This window comes from Syngnathoides biaculeatus, chromosome 2 (genome assembly GCF_019802595.1).
Source record: "Syngnathoides biaculeatus isolate LvHL_M chromosome 2, ASM1980259v1, whole genome shotgun sequence".
NCBI classification, from domain to species: Eukaryota; Metazoa; Chordata; class Actinopteri; order Syngnathiformes; family Syngnathidae; genus Syngnathoides; species Syngnathoides biaculeatus.
Genome location: NC_084641.1, coordinates 30,731,460 through 30,747,298, shown reverse-complemented (window position 1 = coordinate 30,747,298; position 15,839 = coordinate 30,731,460). Strand labels below are relative to the sequence as shown.

General features: G+C 44.9%; 2 protein-coding genes across 4 annotated transcripts; both read right to left on the bottom strand.

The window, feature by feature from the left end:
- Positions 1–205: 205 nt before the first annotated feature.
- Positions 206–7,941, bottom strand: LOC133515244 (cell division control protein 42 homolog). 2 transcript variants are annotated; one of them, XM_061847594.1, is made up of 6 exons: positions 7,781–7,941; positions 5,529–5,665; positions 3,370–3,442; positions 3,179–3,288; positions 1,684–1,881; positions 206–1,043 (listed from the first exon to the last, which is right to left on the bottom strand). In XM_061847594.1, the coding sequence occupies exons 2-6, from the start codon at positions 5,631–5,633 to the stop codon at positions 954–956; spliced, it is 576 nt and encodes a 191-aa protein (XP_061703578.1). In that variant the 5' UTR covers positions 5,634–5,665; positions 7,781–7,941; the 3' UTR covers positions 206–953. The 2 variants fall into 2 exon arrangements, with proteins under 2 accessions (XP_061703578.1, XP_061703588.1); XM_061847604.1 differs by lacking the exon at positions 206–1,043 and adding an exon at positions 1,117–1,578.
- A 1,780-nt stretch (positions 7,942–9,721) lies between these two features.
- Positions 9,722–12,449, bottom strand: LOC133495479 (CMRF35-like molecule 3). Of its 2 annotated transcripts, XM_061810154.1 has the most exons (4): positions 12,373–12,449; positions 11,930–12,295; positions 11,662–11,725; positions 9,722–9,989 (listed from the first exon to the last, which is right to left on the bottom strand). In XM_061810154.1, the coding sequence occupies exons 1-4, from the start codon at positions 12,407–12,409 to the stop codon at positions 9,821–9,823; spliced, it is 636 nt and encodes a 211-aa protein (XP_061666138.1). In that variant the 5' UTR covers positions 12,410–12,449; the 3' UTR covers positions 9,722–9,820. The 2 variants fall into 2 exon arrangements, with proteins under 2 accessions (XP_061666138.1, XP_061666148.1); XM_061810164.1 differs by having other exon boundaries at positions 9,849–11,725.
- Between the last annotated feature and the right edge of the window lie 3,390 nt (positions 12,450–15,839).

The window sequence follows — 15,839 nt, the reverse complement described above, 5'->3', positions numbered from 1 at the left end:
ACTCAAAGTTATGGAATGTAAAATCTGTTTTGAATGGCCTCTCGTGTTGTTGAGCCACGTCGGTGTTGCAAACATTACCAAAGAAACTTTTCAGACTGATCCAACATTCACGCAATAAATCCCGCTTCTAACGTTGCAACGTCTGCGCTTTCATCTTTGTAAACCGTCAAGACGGACAGCACAATGTGAAGTCTTTAAAAAAACATTTGAAAATAATAAATCGGTTTATTGTGACATTTGAATCACAAAATAATACAGTACAGCTCAATGTTAAATGGAAAAGGAGGACATTTAAAAAAAATCTTCCCATTGGAATGAACACTTTCTGGTCATGCACGCTTATCAGTCATTAAGTTATGAGTTATTCCCAGCATATGTACAAATAAAATCAAGCCCTCATCTACTGTACGAGTGGCAAGATACATATTTTAAGACCAATGCAAACACTTTCTGGCATTTAAAAACCTTCGGCGGACTTCAAGTTTCGTAAGGGAGGGTGTCACGTTGTCGCTATTTGACGTAAACGTTTAAAAAAAAAAACCAATTAAGTACACTGGCCTCGCTCTGCACCTCCAAAGTGAAATATTTTATACATTTGTGTTCGGTTTTCCGGATGAATACAACTTTGTGCCTGGAGCGTTCACACTTCAAGCGAAAACATAGAATATGGCATTCAGTTAGCTAATGGGTCAAATACATCTGCCCGTTTTGCGTTTTATATTCATACATATTCAAAGTTGTCGTCTCGACGTCGCCTACTTTTCGTGAGTTTTGAAAAAAGTCATCGCGTGAAGCCATTTTTTTTTTTTTTAATACGAAGTCAGCACAAACGGCATCAATCGTGAATCGCGCTCACGCTTTTGGGTCGATTCAGCCAGGAGGCAAATATTTCCTGACCTTTCAACTTGCGGTGGCCTGCGCACGGCTAACGTGGAAGAAGGCTGAAGTCAAACTTAGAGCAGGAGACATTTACGCCTTTTCTTAGGCTCGGGGGGCTCCAGGGCGGCCAGTATTGCCTCATCAAACACATTCTTTAATCCTTTCTGTGGAAACAAAACAAAGGACGCCACATCACATCCGCCGGGCTCCAAAAGCAAGAAGGAAGCGGAGGAGAGATGCAGCGAGGAAATGGCATATTCCTTTATTCAGATGACATGACACCCCCCCCCCCCCCATCATCATCATCATCAAGAGAAGCAGCGAAAGGGGGGGGAAGAAAAAGTAGAAAAAGAACACGGAGGTGAAGGCGTCTCGGGCTACAAATGACACGAGAAACAACAACAATGACGACGACGACGCTCATGCAGGGAAGTGGAAGTGAGCTTTGGCACTCTTGTCGTATCGGGCAGCCTGAGGAAGTGCCACCGGGCCCCACTTAAAGACTTCCGACGCCGACGCCAGGGCCAACCGTTTCCCCGACGTTTTCCTTTTCTTTACAAACGAGTAGGCAGCGGACGACCGACAGGCAAAGAGAGAGTCAGGCAGACATCAGAACAGACAGCATTTTCTCTTTCTCTGAGTTTCAGGGGGCTCTAAAGCGGCGAGGATAGCCTCATCAAATACGTTCTTCAGCCCCCGCTAAGGAAAGAAGGACAACAAGGAGGAACGAAAGCCACACGGCGCCGTTAAGACGCGCTCGGGAAGGCGGCCGCGGCGGGCCGAGCGCAACGTCGCTCGCGTTACCTGGGTGAGGGCGGAGCACTCCACGTACTTGACCGCCTTGAGGTCGCGGGCCAACTTCTCGGCCGTCTCCGGGGTGATCGGCTTCTGCTTGTTCTTGGCGAGCTTCTCCACGGTGGAGGGGTCGTCGCGCAGGTCGATTTGAGTGCCCACCAACAAGAACGGGGTCTTGGGACAGTGGTGGGTGATTTCCGGGACCCACTGCAGGAGGGGGATAAAATAAACACAGCCCCCTTTGACTTCCAAATGGATGCAGCAATTATTTCACAGAACTTTACTCAAAATTGAAAACGATGTCCCTGCGCACACTCGTGGCAGACAACGTGGCCCTCAAAAGAGACAGAAGGCCACCGCGGCCGTCACGTCAGAGGTAACATTTTCTTTTAAAAAAAAAAAAAAAAAAAAACCTCCCCCTTTCTCATTATTCCACCTTTTTCTGCATGCCATACGTGCACTCGGGGCTGACATCGAGGCACTCTAAAGCGGCTGTGCCAGCAAACCACCCAAAGGCGCAATCTGGTCAAATATCCGCTAAAAGGTTCTCGCACTGACAAATAAATGCGATCGCTTATAGCGTTTCTCATTATGGCACAGGTGTCAAACATAAGGCCCGGGGCCAAGATCCGTCAAGTCACATGATTTTATGTGGCCTGCGAAGGCAAAGCAACGTCCGTGATTCTTGGGAAAATCTGGACTAAAATTTCAAATTGTCATTTCCAACCTTTCGAGAGCCAAGGCACATATTTTACAATTGAAAAATCCCACGGCACACCAACAAAAGTAAATGCCACCAAAAATGGATCGATGAATTACAGTATGTACTTCCTGCCATCTAATAGAAGGGGATTTTTTTTTTGTTCTGTCTGTCATTGTGGCTCACTGGCATAAATACATGAATAAAGAAAGATACATTATTTTTTTTTTTTAACTACTCATGGCACACTGATGTACCCCGGCACACTGTTTGGGAATTACTGAATTGTAAATAATGACGTTGAGAAATTCTCACTATTTATGCTTTGCCAAACATGAAGAATGGTTGAAAAACGTTACCCTTGATTTCTGATCCCAAAACTAGTCTATAAATTTTGTGAGCAAATTCAAGATTTTTATGGTTTCGCAGTCATAACAGGCCTCTGAGAGAAAAGGCATCTCAAATGTGGCCACTGCCACCGCTGCGTTATGTGTTAGCATTAAGCTAGCGGAATTAAAGCCCGAGCAATGTGGTTATTTCAAGTACACCACCTGTAATTCATGACTTCATGTAGTTTGAAGTTTAATTTAGCAGCCAACTAAGAGTGTCAATAAATAGCACAAAGCCTGTTCCCAAATTCTATCTCACTATCACCATACAGTGCTCGTATCTCAAGTTTGCGCCTGCAAGTCAAAGGAAAACCAAATGGGCCAAACGCTGTCTTTGACTTTGGAGGTTCTGCTGTGTCCGAGAGACGGGAAGCGGTCGGGTCAAGTGGGTGCAGGCCAGCTGAAGTCCGCTCACCTTTTCTTTCACATTTTCAAACGACGAAGGAGAAACAACTGAGAAGCAGACTAAGAAGACGTCCGTCTGCGGGTAGCTTAGCGGTCGTAACCTGTCGTAATCTTCCTGGCCTGTGAGGAGACGCGACAATTTAGGAAAGCGACACTTGACACGGAGAGCTGCGTTGAAATAATTCACTCGTGTCAACGTACCTGCTGTATCAAATAAACCCAGGGTGTACGGTTCACCGCCAATCATAACCGTTACTGCATAGTTGTCAAACACCTGGTGGGGAAAAAACATAATAATACAAAAAAACATGCATCTTGGTTTTCCAGGCCTAATCTTTGACCTCACGAGGGTCTTCTGGAAGGAGGCGGGGCACACCCTGAACTGGTCGCCAGCCAATCGCAGGGCACACAGAAACAACCGGTCTAATTATCTGTACATTATTAAGCTGTACCACAAAACACAATATCTTTTGCTATTGCGAGTTATCTCGCATAAATCACTCGACCTTTTGCTACGTAAAATCACACCAAAATAATGAATCGAGAAAAAAGTTGGATTTTGAAAATGAAAAGGACATTTTCCTAGTTCTAAGCGTTAAAAAAAAGATGCGCGCGCGCACAGGCGTTTTCTGGACGGGTGCGGGAGCGTGCGTGCTGCTTACTGTGAGCGGACCGACAAATACGGGACAAAAAAATATGGTCACGATGTACCCGCGAGAAGCAATGTAGTACATCTCGTCCAAAGAGCCGCAATATCGCATATACGTAGCAACTTTGATAAAACGGAAACCAATGTAACGGATCGTTTGGACTTCATGTGTCCAAAAATTGTTTTCATTTGTCAATTAAAATACCCTCTGTTGTTTGAGAATTGCCAACTGTTCTTTACCGTAACACAGGCAGAGAATGGGACTGCCGTCCATCCGGGGTCAAATATACAATAATACTAGATTCCCCCCAACCAACCCCAACCCCCCCGCGCCCCCCGCTATGTGACGATCGTATAGCTACTGTCAATTTTACACAGAGCGGAGCGAGAGCGTCACGGCTGCAGAGTTAACTCAAAGCAGTACAACACGCGAGTCTTTGGAGTCGGGAACATTTCGTTTGCCTTTGTTAGAACCAGAAAGCACAAAACTTCCGTGCGGCTCATGAAAGCAACTGGCCCACGAAGAGTTCTGTACGTCAACCACGTCATCGTGACTAAGCAAGATGGCGTGGCAAGTTTGGAGAAAATGGGAAACTTCCCAGTTTGTTTTTTTTTTTAAATACCGTAATTCCCGGCCGACAGAGCGTACCTGCTTATAACCATCACCCAGTACATTTGGAAAGGAAATACCATTTGGTACATACGTAGGCCGCAGCCGTGTAAAAGCCGCAAGTGCCCACATTGAAACGCGAGATGTTTACAAAGAAAGACCGTACACAGAGTTTAATGCACACTTACGCCATGCTAACACGAGTAGGGCCAGTTAAAAAAAAGAAATAAATCACTGAGACACGGCAGTAACACACTAGCGCAGCGCTAACAGGGCCGGACCGGCAAAAGTCACTTCCTCTGCATATATATTCCGCTGGTCTCATTCTTACTTTTTCCGCTCGAGTGCCCCCTTGTGGCCGTTGGAAAAAAATGCACAAATAAGCCATATCACCGCATAAAGCGCAGGGTTGAAAGCGTGTGAAAAAAGTTGCGGCTGACAGGACGGAAATTACGGTATTTATTTATAATAACTTTGTACTGAAGTGGGTATTTTAAGGCAAGGGGGGGGGGGGGGATTCATTTTGTACTATACGGTAATACGGCCGCATATGGCCTAAAGCATAGGTGTCCAACGCAAGGCCAGGGGGCCAAATCCAGTCCACCTCATCAGTTTATGTGGCCCGCGAAGGCAAATCACGTGCATCAACTTTCATGAATTTCGTTAAAATATGTACCAAAATTTCAAATAGTCATATCATACATGGTTACTGAGGTATTGCAAGCATTTTTGTGTTACCAAACATCAGCAGTCGTTGAAAAACCCATGACCCTCGAGTTCTGATTCCAAAACTAGTTTATGAATGTAACGTGTAAATATGATTAGGCAAAAGATTTTCATGGTTTCACAGTCTTAACATCCCTGTGAGGGAAACCGGAACTACAATGTGGCCCGCGACAAAAATGACTTTGACACCTCGAACCTAAAGGAAAAAGTGCTTCAATCAGACGACACTTGTGATTCAATATTTGGAATTGCAGTTAAATGAAACTCAGACGGTCGTCGGCAAACGATGGAAACGGGTTGCAGAACCTCGTTTGCGAAGTCGGCTAGCTGCATTTGTGGCTTTCGTCGAGGACCCGAGTGCAAACGTATACTCACTGTTGGTACGTATTCAGAGGGGAATTTGTTGGTGGTGTATGAAATCAGTAGACAGGTTTTTCCCACTGCGCCATCGCCCACCACCACACATTTGATGGTCTGCATCTCGCTTCCTTGTCTTTGGGTGGCCGAGAATTCTGGGGAAAAAAAAACGGCCAACGTTGCATTTGAATAAAAAAAGAAACACACTTAAGCGCTTATCAAGTAGGAATGCAGAGCGATAAGAATTCCCTTCCAGAACATATCCATGTCCGAGACGCTTATCCTCACAAGGGTCGCGACAGAGCAAAAGGTACACAACACCCTGAACTGGTCGCCAGTAAATCGCGGGGCACGTATGGACGCCGTCACTGAGCGGGAATCGATCCCACGCTGCACAAACCAAAGTTAGGTGTGTGTACCACAACACCATCAGTCAGTGACCAACATCCACAACAATTTGCCCAAATTTGTCTGAATTTCCTTATTTTCAGAATTTTACAAACGTTACCGTAGGACAGTCGTCACCGCTAATACGGCTTCCATATTTGTAATTTTAATGTTTTATTACATCAGCCTTGTTATAGCAGACCCAGTTAGAGGCCAACTCCAAGTACCAGGATATGAGATTTGAATGGGCCATCACCACAAATGTCCGTCTTTATTGATTCATTTGTAATTGATAGTTGTGTTTTCAACCCTGGTTTAAAATAAATACCTTAAATTAAAAACAACAACAACCAATTAAAACCCAGCACTATTTTGCAAACCAACACCATTGCTGAGTGACTAAATTGGATCGTTATTGTAGTTTTGGTTTCTATTTTATGCAATCTACTTGTACATTTTCTCGTGCATGCTATTCATCTTAGTTATAGCCACAATTCCGCCAAAAACGATGCAAATGTCCCGTTTGTGGGACTAATAAAGGTCATCTTATATTCCAAATATTTATCAGTCATACTGTTGTACTTTGAACTTGCCCACGTTCTGGAGGCACGCGTGCAGGTACGTACTAATTCATTTCGTACGCGCTAATTCATTTCTGATTCAGATGCAATGTTCTCTGTGGATGTGGATTATTCTATTAAGAATGTCCTAATGGAATTTTTGCACTTTCCAAGCAGTAAGGATAATGCTGCCTTGAGTTTTGACTGATAACGATATCGGTCCAATAGGACTTCAGCAAAAGTCATATCATTGAAAGTATTTTGTAGTATGGAATGTTGGAAAAAGTCTTGTTACTCAACGAGAGAACAAAAATCATCAAGATTGGGTATAAGGAGAAACTGACCCATTTATGATTAACAACATAAAATAACTGTGCTGTACATCTTGACAAGAATTTACATGATCGCAATTTTGGCGGGCAATCAGCAAGTTTCAAAAACAGAAAACTGATCTGATCACAAGATGGAGCCGTGTGTTTATTTACATGACTTGCTCATTAAATTGCATATGCGTGAATATTGTTTACTGGTTACATTTATTGCATACGAGGTGCTTTAACGACTCAAGGGGTGTTTGTGCACGCTCTGCTCCTTAGTTGTGTTTTGCTTTTAATGTTCGGAGAGATACATTTTGTAATTTCATTTTGGATGAATTAATACTGATTGATTAACAACTCTGGAAAAAAATATTGGATTAGATTATTGTATGTTGTAATTTTCTGTGTTGAGCAAGAAACAAAGCACAGTTGTCATCCAAGTTTAAAACTTAAACTTCCCTAAAAGTCCAACCTCAAATAAATCTTGAGCCAGTTGGCCAAATTGGTGCGTTCTTATTAGTTACCGATTCCCAACTTTTGAAACATTTGTTAGGGGAAAATGATCGCCATTCAAGAACTAATGTTGTTTGTCTGATGTAAACCACAACATTTCAAATTTTTCACATACACTAAATTATAAAAATAAATTTAAAACGTGCTGAAATTGAACTTCAATTAGTGGAAAACGTCCCTCAAGAGCTAAATTTCAGCTAACGTGTGCGAAACAGAACGAACCATCCCAAGGGGAAATCATATCTTTGAAAAGGTATGCAGGAGACATGCAGAAATTGGAATAAATAGAGAAGACGATTTAAAAAAAAAAAAAAAACGTCTTCTGTCGTCAGAAGCGTTAGCTGCTTGCTAGCTAACTGAGCTAATTGAGGCCGAGCCCGAGTTTCCGTCAAAGCCTAACAAGAATACACGTGGAAGTAAGCGTTTATCTCTAGTAAGAGACGAACAAAAAAAAAAGAGGAATAAAACGCTGTCAAGTGTTCGCACGACTCACCTGCGGCCTTCGGCCTTCGGAATGAGCACTGGCTAGCACTAGCTTAGCTCCTGTGAAAACGGGCGTTGGCACGGAGCGCAATTTGTGCTTCCGATTCATCTGTTAAACTAGAAATAATACAAGCGGATATCGGGAGGAACGGACGGTGCGGATGCAATGAATAAACACTTCCAAAGTGAACTTTTTACATTTTATTTAGGTTGTTTTCAACGACCTTTCGTCGTGTTTGTCATTTGTAGCGTGGGTTATGTTAGTAGTTGAACATGCTTGCGTTGTTATGGAGCTTTTATTTCGAAAGTGAGCGTTCACGTCCGCCGGTTCAAAATTGACAACGCAGTTGGTTGGGATGACGTCACCGTCCACGCTGACATCCTTTTGATTCTCTCTTGAATATGATCATTTCCTCCGAATGCTCCAAATGGGGCAAAGAAACGACTATTACGCATCGTATGGACGCATACATGTATTTTTTTTTTTACATTTCAAATACTCATTTTCTAAACATCTGGCGAAACTGGTTCAGTTTGGAAATCAAAGATGGAGCCATTACGCTGCCTAAACTGCTGTCTGCCTCATCTGTTGCCATCTCACTTTTAATTTGCACATTTTTTGGGTGATTTTATTGTATTTTTTCATTTATTTCACTTGTTACTATTTTCTTCATAGACCATCGGTCAGTAGAGTGACTAAAGATGGAAATAGCCATGGCCTACAATCTCGAATATTTACATTTTCATAAAATTCAATATACTCTGTTCCTTTTTTTAAAAAAAAATACACTTCAAACTACTACAGTGTACACCACGGGGTGGGGGGGGGCAGAAAGAGAGGAAGAGACAGGGGGAGAGAGAGAGCAAGGGAGAGAGAGAAAGAGGGGAGGGAGAGAAAGAGGAGAGAGACAGGAGAGAGAGAGAAAGAGAAGGAGAGACAAGGAGCGAGAGAGAGACAGAAAGAGAGGGAGAGACAGAGAGAGAGAGCGAGAGAGAGAAAAAAAGAGGGTGAGAGAGAGAGACAGAAAGAGAGGGAGAGACTTGGAGAGAGAGAGAGAGAGAGAGAGAGAAAGAGGGTGAGAGAGAGAGACCAAGAGAGAGGGAGAGAAAGAGAGAAAGAGAGAGAGAGAGAGACAGAAAGAGACGGAGAGACAAGGAGAGAGAGAGAGAGACAGGGAGAGAGAGCAAGAGAGAGAAAAAAGAGTGTGAGAGAGAGACAGAAAGAGAGGGAGAGATGGAGAGAGAGTGAGAGAGAAAAAAAGAGGGTGAGAGAGAGAGACAGAAAGAGAGGGAGAGATGGAGAGAGAGAGAGAGAGAGAAAGAGGGTGAGAGAGAGAGACCAAGAGAGAGGGAGAGAAAGAGAGAAAGAGGAGAGACAGAAAGAGAGGGAAAGACAAGGAGAGAGAGAGAGAGAGACAGGGAGAGAGAGCAAGAGAGAGAAAAAAAAGGGTGAGAGAGAGACAGAAATAGAGGAGAGATGGAGAGAGAGAGAAAGAGGGTGAGAGAGAGAGACCGAGAGAGAGAGGGAGAGAAAGAGAGAATAGGAGAGACAGAAAGAGAGGGAAAGACAAGGAGAGAGAGAGAGAGAGAGAGAGAGAGACAGGGAGAGAGAGAGAGAGAGAGAGGAGAGAGAGAGAGAGAGAGAGGAGAGAGAGAGAGAGAGAGAGAGAGAAAGAGAGGGAGAGACTTGGAGAGAGAGAGAGAGAGAGGAGAGAGAGAGAGAGAGAGAGAGAAAGAGAGGGAGAGATGGAGAGAGAGAGAGAGAGAGAGAGAGAGAGAGAGAGAGACAGAAAGAGAAGAGAGAGAGAGAGGGAGAGACGCCCCCCCAGAGGGCTTGCATCAGGAAGGGCGCATCCGGCATTTAAAAAATGTGCCAAACAAATGTGACGACCCCGAAGGAGACAAGCCGAAAGAAAGACCAATAAAGAAAAACATTGGAAAAAAGTGACTGTTTATTGAATAACGACACATAAAGACAGCGTTTAAGGATCAATACTAAATGACTTCCCACATCACAATTTTTTTGGTCTCTGTGATAATATGTTACACTTCAAAACTTATCTTTTATTAGTTTCCACACATAAATATTGGTGTTTTGTTGAGGGAGATTGCTTTGCCGTACTTTAGGAGCGACCTTTAACCTCCACGCAACCACATGAGTTGACACCAAACTGAACAGCATTGATGAAAAAATGATCCATCGAAGAGGCTCCCACCATCTACGTGAGGAATAAAGCAAAACAAAACAACTCGAATGAAGGATTTACGCTCATTGGCCACCAACAATATCATGAGATCCCAGACAGGATATCAAAAAAGAAGGCAGAATTTTGAAAACTCTTATCATAGCGTGTAGGTGTGCCTAGTGCAGCGGGAGGTAAATTGTAAGATTTCATTTTCAAGTCATGTTCATATGATATTATGACCGGGAGTAAGGAGGAAGTGAGAAAGGCACTGAACAGAATGAAAAATGGAAAGGCAGCTGGTCACGATGACATACCATTGGAGGATTGGAAGCAATTTGGTGAGGTGGCTGTGGAGTTTTTGACCAACTTATTCAATAGAATACTAGCGGGATGAGAAGATGCCAGAAGAATGGGGGAAAAGTGTGCTAGTCCCCATTGTTAAGAACGAAGGCGATGTTCAGAACTGTGGAAACTGCAGAGGAACAAAGACGATGAGCCACACAATGTGGAGGCTGGACTCAGGTCAGAAGTAAGTATCTGCGAGCAACGGTATGGTTTCATACCAAGAAAGAGTACCGCAGATGCATTATATGCCTTGAGGATCCTCGTGGGAAAGTACAGAGAAGGTCAGAAGGAGCTACATTGTGTCTTTGTGGATCTAGAGAAAGCCCATGACAGAGTACCAAGAGAGGAACTGTGGTACTGCATGAGCAAGTCCGGTGTGGAGGAGAAATATGTTAGAATGGTACAGGACATGTATGAGGGCAGAAGAACAGCGGTGAGATGAGCAGTAGGTGTGTCAGAAGAATTTAAGGTGGAGGCTGCACTGCATCAGGGATCCGCCCTGAGCCCCTTCCTGTTTGCGGTAGTAATGGATAGGCGGACAGACGAGGTCAGACTGGAATCCCCTTGCACCATCGTGATGTTCGCAGATGATATCGTGATCTGCGGTGAAAGCGGGGAGCAGGCGGAGGAACGATTAGAAAGATGGAGGCACGCACTGGAAAGGACAGGAATGAAGATTAGTTGAAGTCCAACAGAATATATCTGCATGAATGAGAGGGCAGGTGGGGGAAGAGTGAAGCTCCAGGGAGAAGAGATGGCGAGGGTGGACGACTTCAAATACTTGGGCTCAACAATACAGAGCAATGAAGAGCGCGGTCAGGAAGTGAAGAAACGGGTCAGAGCGGGGTGTCTGGTGTTCTATGTGACAGAAGAGTCTCCGCTAGGATGAAGGGCAAAGTTTATAAAACAGTGGTGAGGCCGGCCATGATGGACAGATTAGAGACGGTGGCCCTGAAGAGACAACAGGAAGCAGAAGTGAAGATGTATAAAGAGGTTCTCGCTTGAAGTGAGCAGGTTGGATCGGACTAGAAATGAGCTCATTAGAGGGACGGCCAAACGTTGGAGGTTTTGGAGTCGAGGGGAGAGGAGAGAGCAGACTTCGACGCTTTGTACGTGTCCAGAGTGACGAGAGAGTGAGCAGATTGGAAGGAGGATGGTAAGGATGGAGCTGTCAAGGAAGAGAGAACGAGAGGAAGACCAAAGAAAAGGTTGATGGATGTTGTGAGGGAGGACACGAGGACAGTGGACAGTGTTAGAGAGGAGGATGCACGAGATAGATAGGATTGGATGGGAAAAGATGACGGGATAAGCCAAAAGGAAAAGAAGAAGAAGAAGTTCATATTTATATTTTCTCTCTCACCGTGTTTTGTTTTGCGCATTTGTCTTTGATGAATTTGCTGGCATTGTGCTGCTCGGCGCTATTGCTGTGTAGAAGGGGGAAAGGAAATGCTTTTTACATCCATTTAAGAGCACACTTCGACTCACGTATGACATTTAAAGGCTTACTGGGGGTCGTTTCCACGCGTGTGCAGAGAATGAAAACAATCCCAGGAATATCGAAGGTCTAAACCGGGTAACGTTCTCGGGCAATAGTTAGCGTGTGCAACTCACGAGAAGCAAGACTGTACCTTTGTCGGAAACGACGAGCTTGACGCCAGCGACGATATTCCTCCCGGGCCTGGCCACGACACACCAATACTTGTCCGAATCGTTTTGTCTGAGAAAGGTCATCGTGACGCTGAAGGCTCCTGCCTCCTTGTCGTCGGCGATGGACCACCTGTCATGAGTGCGCCGCTTTGGTGTTTTCACTACGATCTTACACAGCTCGTATATCGGCCCCCTACACCAGTACTTGGTGTTGTCTCTGAACTCGGCGTCGTAGCGACAAGGCACGGTCAGGGTTCCTCCGTTCGTTCCCCGGATTACGCTCGGAGCCTGCAGCTGATCCGGGTCGGCCGAATGCCTCGGAAGCCAGAGGACGAAGAGGAACGGAACTGCAAAGTGCAAAGGTTGAGGTTCTTTGGCGTATTTATGAGAATGCGGCGATTTACAAACCAGAGGAGAGAATTACTTTTGAAGAAGCTCGGCGGTGACGCGCGACTTCCCATGATTGAGGAGCAAATAACAACGTGGTGTGGAAATTGATGAGGCAATATCGACGCCTTCCTCTTATGCCTCCTCCGGTTGCGAGTTGCGCAACTGCAATCATCTTCGCTCACCGTGTGAACGGATGAGGCTGGATTTACGATCGGGACGGGACGAACCAATAAAGTGGAGGTACTGCAAATACTTTTAATGGGGTACTGCACTGCGTGAACTCTGAACGGCATTCATCCTTTGACGTGATTCCTGCGGTTACTGTTTGCGTCGCAGAGGGCAACTAAATCACGGATTGCCACATCGTTTAAAAACAGAAGAAGAAGAAAAAAAAAAAAACAGAACTCGGCTGCTGACATTTGCGGCCGGCAGTGAGCAAACCTAAGCATTTTCTTTTTTCAATTTTAAATCTCAGATAAGAGGATGATTCACAGCTGAAGTACTCAAATGTGTACATTTTGGCTTGGCCCGTTTGCCGTCATGCACCCGAGAAAGAGAACTTTCCTATCAAACACTCGCTGAGTGTGTTCCACGTTACGCGTCCGCTGTTGACATCAATCTGCTACGAATCTGCCTGAAACTCCGCCCGTCAGGTTCACCGATAATGTCTTCGTTCCTGGCCGACGTGGTCTGAGCAGGTCCAAGTTTAGGCGGAATTTCCGCGGACTGAGATCTCACCCCGTCAAGCGCATCTCCACGGGCAAAAACCTCGCTGACAAGACCCGGCATGGCGCTAATGGCGATGCCAATGCTCAGGAAAATTAATAACAATTTGGCCCGTTTGTGGCGCTACAACGTGCAGTTAGCCATCAAGCTGCAACTCTCATCTGAAAAAATACATCTTCCATCAACGTTATGATATTTGCCGACACTGTTTCTGTTGTGTGTGCCCACGCGTGGCGCAAGTTCCTTCAAGTCCCCACGCCAGCACGCCAGCGTTAGTACCCGCCACTGGTCCGGCGCAAACGGCGTCAGTGCCCTCGGCGCTCGCTGGCCGGGCGCAAACAAGGAGGAGGCGACAAGAAAATCCTCCCCGGGGGGACCGGCGAATCGTGCTGTTGCGGCCGCCTCGTGCTGTTGCGGCCGCCTCGGATGGCACCACAGTGGGCCGCAATTCTGCAAAATTGTCCTCACCGGAAGATTCTTGTCTGCAGCCAGCCCAGCATCGCTCGGCAGGAACCGGGAGATCAGGCACATCTTTTGATTGCAAGTGGAATGTTCTGCAGGCCCACAGCGTGTGAAAGCCGAGAGAAGGTTTCAATTCGTCACCGTTTCAAAGCCTGATTTGATGTAATTTGTGATTTTATTCATTCCAATTTGGCAGGCTTGTTAAGAATACTCTTCTCTGTGGTTTGTCAATCTTACAATACATTGTTGATTTTAAAAAAGTTAATTCTACTGTACATGACTGTAGGTACCCGTTTATTTATTTTTTTATTCTGTTTAGACGCTTTTATTCACTTGTGCTGTATTTTCAATGTATTTTGTTACAATTTCATACCGTAGTGTTTGTGTTTGCTTTTATTTTGCTGCGTTTTACTCTGTCCGTCGCTGGGTCGGCGTTGCAAAAGTGAATCCGTTCTCAACCGTTTCATCTTTGACGTGTTTCAATCGCGTGTAAAATATGTTTTAGTTCCCCTGACATTTGCGTGACTTCTCCTTTAGAAGGTCGGCCGATTCTGTTATGGCGACAGGATTTGGTCTTACTCGTGGTTGCGGGCCTCAGCCAAGGTATTTTCTGCTGACAGCTGCAATATAACAAACTGTTGAAGATAAAGACGGCGCTACATTATAATGGAAGCTGCATGATTAGATAAGTTGTTCTCTATTTCCCTTTTAAAATGCTTTTGTGTCTTCGTGACATTGTCAAACACTCCTCTGGCTGATTAGTGTAGTCAAACATATTTATCGTCACATATCAGCCGTCTAATTAGCTTTTCCGAAGTTATTCTTCTTCTTGTGTACGTGATTTGGCTGCTCATGTTTTATGTCACCTCTCAACAGAGGCAGAAAATGTATTAGCTGGGAATCACCCGCAGCATATTTGATGAAAAACACAAATAATACGGCTGTCCTAAATGTCCCGCGCCAAAGTTTTGGGGAGTCAAGGTGTTATTGTGCAAAGTCGTTAATCGAATGTCTCATGAAAACTGAAAATGTTCAGTGGGTGAGCGTCGCCCAAATGCCAATAATCATCCGAAGCTTCATCATCGGAGTGCGAGGTTGTTCCTTTCTTAGCGGGAAAGGAAAAAGGGAGAACGAAAGCCAGCTAAGTGCACACTCGAATTGCACTTTCAATCAATCTTTTTTTTCACGTGATCGTGTGGATAAAAGCAAAACAACTCAAATCTGATCACGTTACAAATCGCGGGTAATGGATTCTGCGACGACCGCTAAATATTTGATGACATTTTAAACGGGATAAAAGAGAATCTCAGCTCGTCCTATCGCGCAACTGAAAGCGGTCGTTGTGCGTCCGTTTTGAAGCAGAAAGGCTGCGCATTATTCCATCTCCTCTTCCAGACGTTGCGGTGACAGCCAGTATTCAGGACTCACTCTGGCCCGCGGCAGTCCGTCCGATTTCAACGCCAGGCGCCGCTAACGGGCACGGTTCAGGGACAACCGTCGGCAGCTGGGGTCTGGCAACCGTCGTCAAAAGGTGGCAGGCCGGTGTTCAAATGGCCCCGTGGCGAGCTCGGTCGCCTTGTACCTCGTTCCTCTCTTGGGGGGCTGGTCCTAGCTAGCACTAGTCGTTGTTTGTATGCAATCGTGATGATGACATAGTGGATCGTGTCGACTGTATGATGAGAAAAAAAAAACAGTGTTGGTGGTCAGCGGAACTCAGGACAGGGGAGGACGTTTGCGTAAGGCTTGCTTGAGGTATGTACACGTAATTTTAACACGATATTGCTCGCAAGCAGGTCTCAAAACCTCACGTAGCCTAGCAAGCTAGCGTTAGCGCTTGTAACACGAGGAGATTTACGATAGTTTTGGAGCGAAGTCACGTACTTTACAGTTGAAAAGTCTCATGGCACACCAGCAAACAAAAATGTCACAAAAAGTAGATACATTAATTCCTGTATGTACTTAATAGCATCTAATAGAAGCCCATTCATTCATCCTGTCTGTCTGTCGCTACCCCTCAATGCTATAAAAAGATGAACAAAGATACATTATTTCGTGTAAATGGGTTTTGTTTTTGTTTTTTTTGAGGGGGAGAAATTACGTACACAAGTACATGCGGTAAATTAACAGGTCATTTAAATAGACTCAATGCTCCATCTTGTGCTCGCTTATGTTTTTATTTTTTATTTTTAACTCAGCCCCAAAACAGATAGAGAGGAAGTATTTCAAACTTCCCAGTTTCAGAGCAAAACATTTTTTTTCGTATAAAAAAGGCACACCGTTCTAGCAGGACAGGTTTTAAAAAATACGAGAAAA